Source organism: Mytilus californianus, unplaced genomic scaffold (genome assembly GCF_021869535.1).
Source record: "Mytilus californianus isolate M0D057914Y unplaced genomic scaffold, xbMytCali1.0.p SCAF_9, whole genome shotgun sequence".
Lineage (NCBI taxonomy): Eukaryota > Metazoa > Mollusca > Bivalvia > Mytilida > Mytilidae > Mytilus > Mytilus californianus.
In genome coordinates, this window is record NW_026262745.1 from 79299832 (window position 1) to 79313756 (window position 13925).

Below are 13925 nucleotides of genomic sequence, written 5' to 3' on the forward strand. Positions count from 1 at the left end.
TATCTCCCTTACACTGCTTTTAAATTATGTATAAAGTAATGGTTAATGAACAATAAAGATAATCTAAAACAGTGTAAGGGAGGTAATCCAAATACAACGTTTTGGTTACTTCCCTTACACTGCTTTTAAATTATGTTTAAAGAAATGCATATTTATAAAGGAAGACCAGTAAAAATATCTGCAAATGTTTTCATCTTTTTTTTTTACAAAAAAATCCATATGAAAGATTTGACACTATATTTTTATTAATTCTATTATAAAATAGATTAAGTTAGCACTATGGTAAATTTAAATGGGTAATTATGGTTGCCAACTCCATTGAAAATTTGAATTGAGATTATGACCATATCTTGAGGGAAAAAATTTTTTGGGGGGAAAAAGGGGGGGGGGGGGGATAAAAAGAAATTGTGGGGGGCCAATTTTTTCTCATTTCAGATTTCAGAAATTAAAAAGAATAATTCTTCAAATATTATTTTTTTTTCAAATTTCAAATATTGAAAAATTTCAAGAAGTAATCTTTAATTGCACAGTATGGCGCATTAGATTTGTAAAATCTTTGATCACATTTATTTATTTGTTATGCCGAATCTAACAGTGTATTTAGATTTTTAATTTTGGGTCCAGTTTTCAAATTGGTCTACATTAATGTCCAAAGGGTCCAAAATTAAACTTTGTTTGATTTTAGCAAAAATTGAATATATGAGGTTCTTTGATATGCTGAATCTAAACATGTATTTAGATTTTTGATTTTTGGCCCAGTTTTCAAGTTGGTCCAAATTGGGGTCCAAAATTAAACTTTGTTTGATTTCAACAAAAATTGAATATATGGGGTTCTTTGATATGCTGAATCTAACCATGTATTTAGATTTTTTATTTGTGGACCCCGTTATCTAATTGGTTCATATTGAGGTCAAAAGGGTCCAAAATTAAACTTTGTTTGATTTCATCTAAAATTGAATTATTGGGGTTCTTTGATATTCCAAATCTAACCGTGTATTTAGGTTTTTAATTTTGGGTCCTGTTTTTTAAATTGGTCTACATTGAGGTCCAAAGGGTCCAAAATTAAACTTAGTTTGATTTTTACAAAAATTGAATTCTTGGGGTTCTTTGATTTGCTGAATCTAAACATGTGTTTAGATTTTTGATTATGGGCCCAGTTTTCAAGTTGGTCCAAGATAGGGTCCAGTATTTAAACTTTGTTTGATTTCAACAAAAATTGAATATATGGGGTTCTTTGATATGCTGAATCTAAACATGTATTTAGATTTTTGATTATGGGCCCAGTTTTCAAGTTGGTCCAAATTGGGGTCCAAAATTAAACTTTGTTTGATTTCATCAAAAATTGAATATATGAGGTTCTTTGATATGCTGAATCTAACCATGTATTTAGATTTTTTATTTGTAGGCCCCGCTATCAAATTGGTTCATATTGAGGTCAAAAGGGTCCAAAATTAAACTTTGTTTGATTTCATCGAAAATTGAATTATTGGGGTTCTTTGATATGCCAAATCTAACCGTGTTTTTAGATTTTTAATTTAGGTCCCGTTTTTTAAATTGGTCTTCATTGAGGTCCAAAGGGTCCAAAATTAAACTTAGTTTGATTTTAACAAAAATTGAATTCTTGGGGTTCTTTGATATGCTGAATCTAAACATGTGTTTAGATTTTTGATTATGCGCCCAGTTTTCAAGTTGGTCCAAGTTGGGGTCCAAAATTAAACTTTTTTTGATTTCAACAAAAATTGAATATATGGGGTTCTTTGATATGCTGAATCTAACCATGAATTTAGAATTTTTATTTGTGGGCCCCGCTATCAAATTGGTTCATATTGAGGTCAAAAGGGTCCAAAATTAAACTTTGTTTGATTTCATCAAAAATTGAATTATTGGGGTTCTTTGATATTCCAAATCTAACCGTGTATTTAGATTTTTAATTTTAAGTCCCGTTTTTTAAATTGGTCTACATTAAGGTCCAAAGGGTCCAAAATTAAACTTAGTTTGATTTTAGCAAAAATTGAATTCTTGGGGTTCTTTGATATGCTGAATCTAAACATGTGTTTAGATTTTTGATTATGGGCCCAGTTTTCAAGTTTGTCCAAGCTGGGGTCCAAAATTAAACTTTGTTTGATTTTAACAAAAATTGAATATATGGGGTTCTTTGATATGCTGAATCTAACCATGTATTTTGATTTTGGACATTGGACCATAATAGGTAAATTAAAAAAAATCAAGTTCTTAGACCACATTCTTTCTGTGTCAGAAACCTATGCTGTGTCAAATATTTAATAACAATCCAAATTCAGAGCTGTATCAAGCTTGAATGTTGTGTCCATACTTGCCCCAACTGTTCAGGGTTTGACCTCTGCGGTCGTATCAAGCTGCGCCCCAGCGAAGCATTTTATTGAATTTTGGTGGTGTCACTTTTACCGTTCTAGAGTTATGCCCTTTACAAATGGAAAAATTGCTGATTTCTCTCGTTTCTGTTCTCTTACTTAATAAAATTGAGAATGGAAGTTTGCCTCAACTAAATGTTATGAAACGTATACACAATGCTTATTACCACAAAACTCAGATCAAGTACATATTTGGGTAGCGTCACTTTTACAGTTCTTTGAGTTATGTCCCTTTTTAACATTATATGCAAGTTGGGGCATCATCTGTGTCCATGGCATCTGTGTCCCATGGACACATTCCCCATTTACTTCAAATGATTTTGTAGGTGAAGGTTTTGAATTTTCAATAGCATTGTATGCAAAATTTGTTAGAAGCACAAAATCAAATATCCACTAACATACAATCTTTTCTACATCAAGGAAAAATTGGTATCCAACGAGGAAAATAAATGAATACTCAATATAAGATAATACTATTACTAAAAAGTATGCAAGACTTTAAGCAGTCTGGAGTACATTCATTGTTAAGTTATTTTGTTTGACCAGTCTTTTTTTTATGAAATAATGATAAATAATATATCACATGTTCACCAATTGGCCGAATTCAGAGTAAATCTGTGTACTGTTTTGAACATTGCTATTTATGTTCGAAATATTCTCTTTTCATGAGATTTATCACTAATTGTGAATTTGAAGAACTGATGAAATTATGCAAAATCATCTGTCTCACATTGACATTTGCTAAAAAATGATACAGAGCATGACCCAAAAAGAAATTCTCAAAGAATTTGTTAGAACCAGAAAATCAAGTAACCACAGCAAAACAATCTTTATGGGTATTTTATACTTCTATACGCACTGGCAAAAAATGATTGCAAGAAATAATTTTTGAGACATTTGTGTAGTGTCATGTGATTTAATACAATTGACAGACTTAAGATGAAACTTCTTAATGTGACATTGGAATTTTAAGGAATTGTGAAATTTCTTCCAGATTTGAAAACCATTCTATGATTGAATTTACATTACACCTAACATGAAAAAAGAAAGATGTGTAGAAAGGCAAATCACAAACTTACAAAAATGAAATGTTAACTTTGAGGAAAATTTTAATCGATGAATTGATTAACATTTTTACTTTGTTTTTCAGATAAAGAATGTTATTGGAATCAAATGAGAAAGATAAAGTTGTGTCCCTTTGTAGTATGAAGAGTTATTTGCCTTTGTGATCTATAATCTGTGCAGCAGCAATGACAGCTTAACCTTTAACCTTAGTCACCTGCCACAGTCATGATGCTAGTCTTTGTTGGACACTTGTTTCTCCAAAATGGCCAAAAATAATCTTAACATAACCATAAATGTTTTGTACTGGGTACCTGCTACCCAAATGTATTGTAATGGGCACCAGCAAACAAAATATATTGTACTGGGTACCGGCCACCAAAATGTATTGTACTGGGAACCAGCAACCAAAATAAATTTGTCTTGAGATTGTCTCATCCAAGTGTATTGTATGTGGTCCCTGTATCACTTAAATGCATTGAATTGGACACCTGTATTAACCCAAGATTTGTTCTATAAATTTCCTTTCTCACAATTATGTTAATTGGTAACTATTTTTTAGATCATACTGAATTTTTCATTTCTATTCCATAAAGAAAAGAACTGCCAATTTCCAAAAATAATATATTTATTATATTAAAAATACTGAAAAAATATTTTGAAACGAATATCTCAAGTTGAACTTAAATATCTAGATATAACTCACCTCAATGAAGGCACACTGAAATTATGTCTATATCTGACTACCTTTGAAATCAATCTCAATAGCAGGAATCTATAAAGTTAAATATCACTTCTGTTAGTTTTTCACTTCAAAATGAAAATTGGTAGATGTAGGGTTGTCTCCCTTACATTGTAGTTGTAGGATTGTCTCCCTTACATGGTAGATGTACTGTTTGTGTTGATAATAAAGCCATGATTATTTCTGCCTTGCTTTGGGAGATTTTTTTCATCTTTAGAGTATTTATGAGCAAAATTTATAGATGGAGAAAAGTTACGAGAATTAAAATAAAAACAATGGTTCTCAGCATAAACCAAAGTTATGCAGAACATAGCTTTTTATGTCTGTTTAATTAACAGGTTGTAATATTAAAGTTTAATCAGACATTGTTTAACAGAATCTCATTAGTACAATAAGGGCTGTTCCAGAGTTGGAGGCATAACTCCAACCACCCATAATATAAAATGCTCATTTTACTTATAATTCTTAGAAAATGCAACCATTGAGTTGCTCCCCCACCATGATAAATTTTGGAACAGTCATAAGTTTATAAAAGTATTTAAATATGAATTAACACAATTTCTGTCTCGTAACTTAATCAAGGGTGATGATAACTGGATCGGTGAAAACACTCAGCCATATATCTACTGATATTTATATATGTACATGATGTATGTAGTACATTTCTTTTTTGGGAATTACGATTATAGTTTTAAAGAACTGAAATTGCATATGATATTTAAATTTTTTTGTTAATTTGCAATGTAGTTCAGACATTGATGACTTGATGCAAGTATTCCTTTGTAAAATTATAGATTTTATCTTTTGGTGTTTTTTTTTTTAGAAAATAATAGCACTTGCATGCTATATTTTCTTCAAGCTTTTTGATGTTTTTTCAGTATGTATATGTTGATTGTTAATTCATGTTTTGTCATGAAAACAAAGTTATTGTAGAATAAAAAGTTTGCTTATATTCTATGTATAAGATATTTTTATTAAGAAGTATTTTGTTATATATAATTGTTGTGATCAATTTGATATCATGGCTATTTAAGAAAAAAATGTAGGGGAGGAATGGATTTTTCTTTTTTTACACCACCTTTCAAAATATATTCTGAAATCTAGAAAACTGCATCCTGAAAATTCATTTGAATCCTGGTGCCCAAAAATTCTTGATTTTAGTATTTGCCTCATCCGCTACATTTTTTTCTCTATAAGCCATCATTCAGTTCATTATTAATATTTAAAAAAGAATGTTTTCTTCTTATATGTTAAACTTATATATACACACAGGGATTGACATGTTGGCAGGGTTAATATCATTCCTTCATATCTGTTCTTTTATTTAATTTCTGAAATAGAATTTATTTTAGACAGAACATTTGTCGTTTAATAATTGTAGCTATGTATCCTTGCTGCTATGTTTTATTGCTTTGTTTATACTAACTGCAACAAAACAGTATTATACTTTGTCCAAAGAAAGATAACTTTGTACTTGTTTTAAACATTGAATTTAGCTTTTTAATTTCTATCAAAATAACAAAAATTGGAAAAAACATAAAATGCTAAATAGCAAAGTTCCAATTTAATAGTTTAGAACCATAGTAGAACAACCTTGTATGTTTAAATGATTTTGTTAATGTTTGATTGTTATGTTAAAGTAATATACAGTGAAACAGAGTGATCACTGTTGATTTTGGGTTGTTAACTCTGATGTAGGAACTCTGCTAATGATACATTCTTTATAACTGGGAATTAATCAGTGGGAGTTATTAGACTAAAAAAAAACAATGAGTTCTCTCTACACACAAATATTTTCACAGTGAACATCAGTTAATATGGCTGTATATCAAAACTAATAGTTTTATAAGGAGGAGCTTAAGAAATGTTTCAGTTGAGATGTAGTAAAACTGTAAATGATGCAAAGAATGTCTTGTCCTAAAAAAGATTTTATGAGTACCAACAGTGTGTGGATATTTCAATGTGCCATATTTATTCTAAATGTTAAAATCTCTTAATGATATAGAAATGTGAAGAATATGTCCCAAGTATTCATGAAAAATATAACCTGAATTTTTGTGAAATGTGAAAGATTTTGAATATTATAACCAATAGTCTTGATTGTAAATGGTATTACTTATGCTAATAAAATTTGAAGTCTAGAACCAAAATCATAAAATGACATGTGTAGGATATTTCCAAAAGCATAACAAAATGTGAAAAAATATGACCAAAATCATCATGAAATATGGAAGATATGACCAAAACATATGGATATAACTTAATGAACCTAAATCAGGTAAATTAGATATTTCTATAAGAAATGAAAGTGTGATGTTGTCAGATTTATATGGCAGTACCTTTAAATTACCTCAGTTGCTGATAAAAGTTACTTCATTTTGTACTTTGAGGAAAACAGTTTTCTAAAAATCACTCATAAAATCAAATTTTAAGCATCAATTGTTTTCCAGATATTTGTAAATTTTAAGTAGGATTATATAATTCAGCTTGCTAACGACCAAACAAATGTAAGGTGAAAGAAATGTGTAGACTACAATGTCATTGTTTTCCTGAGCCATGGTATGCCATTGATGCCTATTTATACCTCTATTTCAATTCCACCATTCCATAAGTATTCATTTTTATAACCCTAAATGATTTGTATTTCATTGGCTGGTAATATTTAACAGTTTAGAGTAGATCCTTGTTTTCATTTATGTTTTTAACTTTGAATACTTTTTCATAATGAAAACCCATATACATATACACTGTATTAGATTTGATTACATAGCTATACTTTTTCAACAGCCATCATTGACTTACAAGTTGGTGTCCACTTGAAAAAATTAATTTAATTGGTTTTAAAAAGTCTTTAAAAGGGACATGGTGCAAGTTTTGTATAAACATGTTGACAGTTAAAAGCTTTATAAAGCACTTGTTTTTGTTTTTAGTTGTTTAATTAATGAAGTTATCAGATACGTGTTGTTGTGCAACTATAAAAACCTTTTCTCAAAACTAAGGCCAATTATAGCATGTGTTGTAGATGTCAGTAAATGTCAAATTTGCAAGATTTTTTCTGGCAATTCTAATATTTTAACTATTGATATTAAAAATATATTGCTGTACATGAATAGACTGTACAGTGAATATGTTGGAGGTAATCCTCAGGTGAGAAAAAATTGTTTAGCCATATATATATTCTCAATTGAGATGGATTTTAAAAAATTTTGTTCCCAAATTCAACATATAAATTGTAAGTGTTAGAATAGGTACATGTGTATTATATGGTCAAAAATTGATTTAAACCAGTTTTACAAATTACATATTCCATTCCTGAGTATACTTCTTGGAATTTATTTTTATATTTCAATTAATGGTTTTCCTTCGTGTTTTCCCAATTGAAAAGGTAAAACTGTTATTACAACAGCCATAAACACATGTTAATTTTGTAATGTCTATTGCCATAAACACTTTTCTTCTGACCATTCTAGTGATTGTTAAGAAAACACAGGGTTTGACTGAACTTAATGTTTAGCATTTGGGTAGAGTTTATTTTTCATCCACGTTTCATATTTGGTTGTGTTATTAACTTGTTAAAACTGTACGGGTCTAGAAGTATCTTCTTTTGAAAACAAATAAACCTAATTTTCAGCATATCTTAGAATTTTTTGTCATAAAAAATAATACAATTACAATAACAATGCCAGTGATAGGTATACTAGAAAGAAGAAAATTCATTAGATAAAAATACCCGAAACACAAGAAACACCTTCTGCAGTTGTTTAAGATTGGGGTTAAAATATTCAAATTAGTTTCCCGTACAACTATTGCAAGCCCTTACAACTCTTATTTAACTTGATCTACTTTCAGTTTAGAATCGTTAACATTATTTTGTTATACCTAGATTAGTTTTTATGTAGACAATAAAATAAAGGATGAAGATGATAAAACGGAATGCAGAATTGGGAATCATAAATCAAACACTTCAAAATATTATTTTATCATTTGACAAATAAGAATAATAATGTTACTTGACAAATTGTTCCAAATGAAAGCAATTAGTTTATGTTTCTGAAATATTTTGGACTAAGGAATAAAAGAATTTCAGTATTTTCTAATTTGTCATTTTCTGAAGTTAAGAAAAAACAACATACTGGAGATTGTTATCTCCTATTTCAATAATGGATGAATATCATTTGAAGTTTTCTATAGTCAAACATTAACATTGTCTTTTGTAGCACAGTGTAGTGCCTTTCAATGAATACCAGAGACACTCATAACCATGTTAAATAGTAGTTTTTCGTGTTCTGTTACATAGTAATGAAGGCCGTCCTACATCGTGATATTTTTTGTGATTATTAAAATCTCATCGTAACCATATGTAGGTAAACATCAACCAAATGAAGCATGTATATGAATGTATGTCTGTGTAGGTATTTGTTTACAATTATTGCTTTATAATGATGTTCTAATAAAGTTTCAAATGCAGTATATGTGAAGTTGAAAAAATTACAAAATAGTTTGTGTATTTTCTGCCTCCAAATGGTTGCCAAAATTGTATGATTGATTGGTTGATTTTTAGCTCACCTGTTAGAAAAGCCAAGTGAGTTTTTCTCATCACTTGTAGTCTGCCGTCTGTTAGCTATATAAAAAGCTTCTCCTCTGAAACTACTTGGCCAAATTAAACCAAATTTGGCACCAAATTTGGCCACAATCATTATTAGGGTATTTTAGTTTAAAAAATGTGTCAGATGACCCCACCTGTCAATCTAGATGGTCGGCATGGCTAAAAATAAGGGTAAAAAGTTTTGCCTATTATTTCGAAAATCGCTATGAATAGAGAAAATCTGACATGTTCAGAATGTTGAGCTCTACCTATTGTTCATTTTAAGTAAAAAGTGCCAAAAAAAAAAGCTGTGGTTAGCATAACTATGACTACAAATCTGTTAATATCAAAGTCAAACTTACAGTCTTAGCTCTCTTCAATTTATTTTATTAACTTTCATGAAGAAAGACCAATCCAAAAGATGGAGTATATATCTCATGTTATTGATACTTTATTTAGGAGTTTCACGCTATCAAATCCAGTATTATATGTACATGTTATATGGATGTTGATATGTAGATATAGTACATTATTAAGTTTAGTTAACAGCATATTAGTAAGTGGAGAAATGTTGTAAGATGTAGTTTTATACAGGACCACAATGCAAACAACACTAATTTTGTATTAATTTAGTTCAATAACTTCTAATTTAGCAACTTAAGGCAATCATGATAGGAAATGCAAGCTTTATCGTAACATTTGGGGAATATTATATAAATAACACATAGCTGAGAGGGTGATAGAGCAGATTGTTATCCTCAGAAAAGATTGTCAACCGAGGTGAAGCATAAAGATGAAATGCAAACTTAACATCGATGAATTGGTTTTTATACGACCGCAAAAAATTTTTTGGGATCGTATAATGGTATGATGTCTTCGTCGTCTTCTGCATCGCCGTCCGAAGACACATTGGTTTCCGGACAATAACAGTAGTTTAAGTGAATGGATCTCTATGAAATTTTTTAAGAAAGTTCAATACCACAAAAGGAAGGTTGGGATTGATTTTGGGGATGATGGTCCCAACCGTTTAGGAATTAGGGGCCCAAAAGGGGCCCTAAACAAGTATTATTCTAGTTTCAGGATAATAACTTGTGTATAAGTATTTCGATTGCTCTGAAATTGTACCACAATGTTTAATACCACAAGTAGAAGGTTGGGATTCATTTTAGGGGTTATGGGGCCAACAGTTTAGGAGTTAAGGGCCAAAAAGGGGCCAAAAACAAGCATTTTTCTAGTTTCCAGACAATAACTTGAGTGTAAGTGTATGGATCTCTGACATTGTACCACAAGGTTCCATATAACAAAGGGAAGGCTGTGATTGAGTTTGGGGTTAATTGCCCCAAACATGTAGGAATTAGGGGCCAAAAAAGGGCCAAAAATAAGCATTTTTGTCGAGCCTTCGACTTTTGTCGAAAAAGCGAGACATAGCGATCCTACATTCCGTCGGCGTCGTCGTCGTCGTCGGTGGCGGCGGCGGCGTCCACAAATATTCACTCTGTGGTTAAAGATTTTTAAATTTTAATAACTTTCTTAAACTATCTTGGATTTCTACCAAACTTGGACAGAAGCTTGTTTATAATCATAAGATAGTATCCAGAAGTAAATTTTGCAAAAAAAAAATCATGTTTTTCCGTATTTTACTTATAAATGGACTTAGTTTTTCAGCCAGGAAACATTACATTCACTCTTTGGTTAAAGTTTTTTAAATTTTAATCACTTTCTCAAACTATCCTGGATTTCTACCAAACTTGGACAGAAGCTTGTTTATGATCATAAGATAGTATCCAGAAGTAAATTTTTAAAAAAAATCCAGTTTTTCCGTATTTTACTTCTAAATGGACTTAGTTTTTCTGCCAGGAAACATTACATTCACTCTGTGGTTAAAGTTTTTAAAATTTTAATAACTTTCTTAAACTATCCTGGATTTGTACCAAACATGGACAGAAGTTTGTTTATGATCAAAAGCTAGTATCTAGAAGGAAATTTTTATTAAAATTTTGTACTTGTTTATCCATATTTTACTTATAAATGGACTTAGTTTTTCTTCGAGTTAACATTACATACAGTCTGCAGTTAAATTTTTTAAAACATTTATTAGATTCATAAACTATCCTGGATTTTTACCAAACTTGGACAGAAGCTTCTTACAATAAAAAAATTTATCGAGAGGAATATTTTTATTAAATTTTTTCTCGTCTCATTTTTGTTGAGCCTGCGATTAACAGCAAAAGTAGGCGAGACACTGGGTTCCGCGGAACCCTTACGATTTTTTATTCTAGTTTCCAGACAATAACTTGTGTTTAAGTGTATGGATCTCTCTGAAATTGTACTACAATGTTCCATACTACAAAGGAAAGGCTGGGATTGAGTTTTGGGGTTATTGCTCCAAGGGGGGGTTCAAAAAGTTGGGGGAGGGGGGGGGGATTTTTATTTCCAATTTTTTGAAGGGATTCATATTTTTTTTTCAAAATTTTTCAAATTTCGAATTTTTGAAAAGTTTCAAGAAGAAATCTTTAATTGCACAGTATTGCGCAATGGATTTGTAAGATCTTTGACCACATATATTTTGTGTCAGAAACCTATTTTATGTCAAAAATTTGATCACAATCCAAATTCAGACAGTGTCAAGCTTGAATATTGTGTCCAAATTTGCCCAAACTGTTCAGGGTTCGACCTCTGCGGTCGTATCAGGCTGCGCTCAGCGAAGCATTTTATTGTCATCAAAAGAAGTACGTTGTTGAGCCATCTATCAGTAGTCCAACATCGTAGTTTGCGGGTAAAGTGGAGATTAAAAGGTAGGATGACATGTCTTTCTGTGACCTTTCAAACTAGCATGTTAAAAATCAGACACAGTGTTGGTCTACTCTCTCTCTCTCTCTCTCTTTTTATGTAGGTATAACCTTAATCTCATCTGTCAATTTTTTGGAAGATTGGGACTTTAGTTTTAATTCTTTTCTATGGCATCATCCCGCAAACCAGGATATAGTTGTCTTTGCCACTACATCTACACACACTGCTGAACTATAGATTATCCCGTGATTATGTCAATATGTACTAACGAAATGTTATATCTTGAGAGTTTTGTATGTCATAAGTTTTGTCAATTTTCTTGTTAGTTTTGTAATGTTAATAAGAAAGTTCACTTATACAAAATAATTAAGATTGACAAATGTGATATTCAACAAAAATACAAAGACAAATGCGGAGTTTCTTTTATATTTGTCTTTGAACGGGTTCTATATGAACATATGAGTACAAAATAAGTCAGCCAGGAGTGGTGCACAATTAGTACCTATAAGAATATCAACTGTCTGCTGAAATATTAATCCACCAAACTCAAAATATATGTTGTGGATCACAAAGTCTACCGTTTTGATGATATCATTTTCGATGTATTTGTTGTGGGAATCAGTGTTGTTCTTCACAAAGTAAGATTGTTCACAACTAAAAACAAGAAATTTGCAACTACGATATAAACAAGGAGATGTGGTATGATTGGTATAAAAAATTTACTTTAAGAGTTATCTCCCCTTAAATGGCTAAGTTGAAAAATTGATTTTAAAAAACACAAATATTTGGTATTTGTTTAAACATTTTGGATTATGCAATAAATCACTTATTTTTCTTTACACAAATAAACATTCTTACACATAAATTGTACATCTGTCTCAAAATTTGCAGATTTAGGCAAAGAACTAGACCGATTGTGTACTGCTATTGTACAATCCAAGATGGCGGTATACAGTGAATCTACCTTAACCGCTACGTCATTTGTTCTCTGTGGAGAGTTGTCTCATTGGCAATCACACTACATCTTCTTTTTTTTATATTCAACAAAAGACATGCTCAAGAAGTTAATAGCAACGAGGCTAAATTTATGCTACATGTCATGTTAATCGCCTCGATATAGCCTTTATGGGATGCAGGGATATAAAATGCCAGCCATCAATATTTATCAATCCTTTAATTTATGTGCAGGAAAAATAATTAAACATATGAAACTATGACAGCATAAGTTTACTAAATATATTTCCATGAATAGGCGTCTTCGCAGTTCTACAGCTGCGCTAGTTTATGGTAATATGTTTCCAGAAATCAATTCATTTCTGATTATTTAGCCTCAGTTTATTGAAATATATGTTTTACATAGTCTTCAAAATTAGCCTAACCCATATCAAATCTTAAGTTTTAAAAAAGACCCGAGATGACGTACACAATGAATAATTTCAGATATTAGTTCTATAGCCAAAGTTTTAAGTATTGTAAGTTTCCAGAAATAAGCTTTCCCCGATTTTTTTCTACCCAATATGCTTCGAAGTGTGTTACTGGTTAAAATTCCTTCTTAATATAATACGACAATAATCTGATAATACAAAACTGTCGCATGTAAATCTCATTTGAACATTCTTGAAATTAACATTCCTTAAATTTCATCTTAAGCAAACAATTATAACTACATTGAGGTCACAAAGTTGGGTAGAACCTACGAAAGTTAAAATTTCATTCCATTTTTACTGTATTTGACGGAAGCTTGCTAGGCGACCGGGATGCTGTGCGACATAGGTATTCTTTGATATAAGTACGAGATGGCAATACACATTATGTAAACTGAGAGATTATCACATCTTCTTAACTCCGGTCTATAATACCGGTATATGTTAACATGTTAAACCATGGAGCCTTATTATCATAATTTGTGTCAAAGGAATACATTAGCAATGAAACAATAGTGTTGATACGAAAAGGGATTATTTGTATTATATATAAATATATTTGCTATACTGATATGGATGTAATGAAACTTTTTATTATCCTTTGTGTATTGTTTGTAGCTGTTCAATCTATCAAAGGTATGTCAATAGAATAACAACATAAAGCAAAACCATTCCCTCAGTTGAAAAATACAAAAATGTAAACATAAGAGAAACTTTTTTTCAATATGAACATTTCCAGCATATAGCTAAGCTATATTTATATTATTTTTATTTCAATAGTATCCGCTTCTTTCAAATATTCGGCTTTGAGCGTTTCTGATGAAGGTAAATCCAGAAAAGCGCTTCGGACGCATTAAATTTATAACGTGTTGTTTTCATTTTTTTAGTAGTTATGAAACACAAACACGCTAGTTTTTAAAAATAAAAAATGG

General features: G+C 30.6%; 2 protein-coding genes across 3 annotated transcripts in view; both read left to right on the top strand.

The window, feature by feature from the left end:
- The window catches only part of LOC127716393 (ceramide phosphoethanolamine synthase-like), a 36014-nt gene extending 27324 nt beyond the window's left edge, over nt 1–8690 (top strand). For both annotated transcript variants that reach the window (XM_052222583.1, XM_052222582.1), the window contains exon 5: nt 3541–8690. In XM_052222583.1, coding sequence (XP_052078543.1) covers nt 3541–3567 — 27 coding nt within the window. In that variant the 3' untranslated portion in view covers nt 3568–8690. The remainder of the gene's footprint in view (nt 1–3540) is intronic.
- LOC127716392 (arfaptin-2-like) overlaps nt 1–13925 on the top strand; it is a 260881-nt gene that overhangs the window by 19927 nt on the left and 227029 nt on the right. The window lies entirely within an intron of this gene.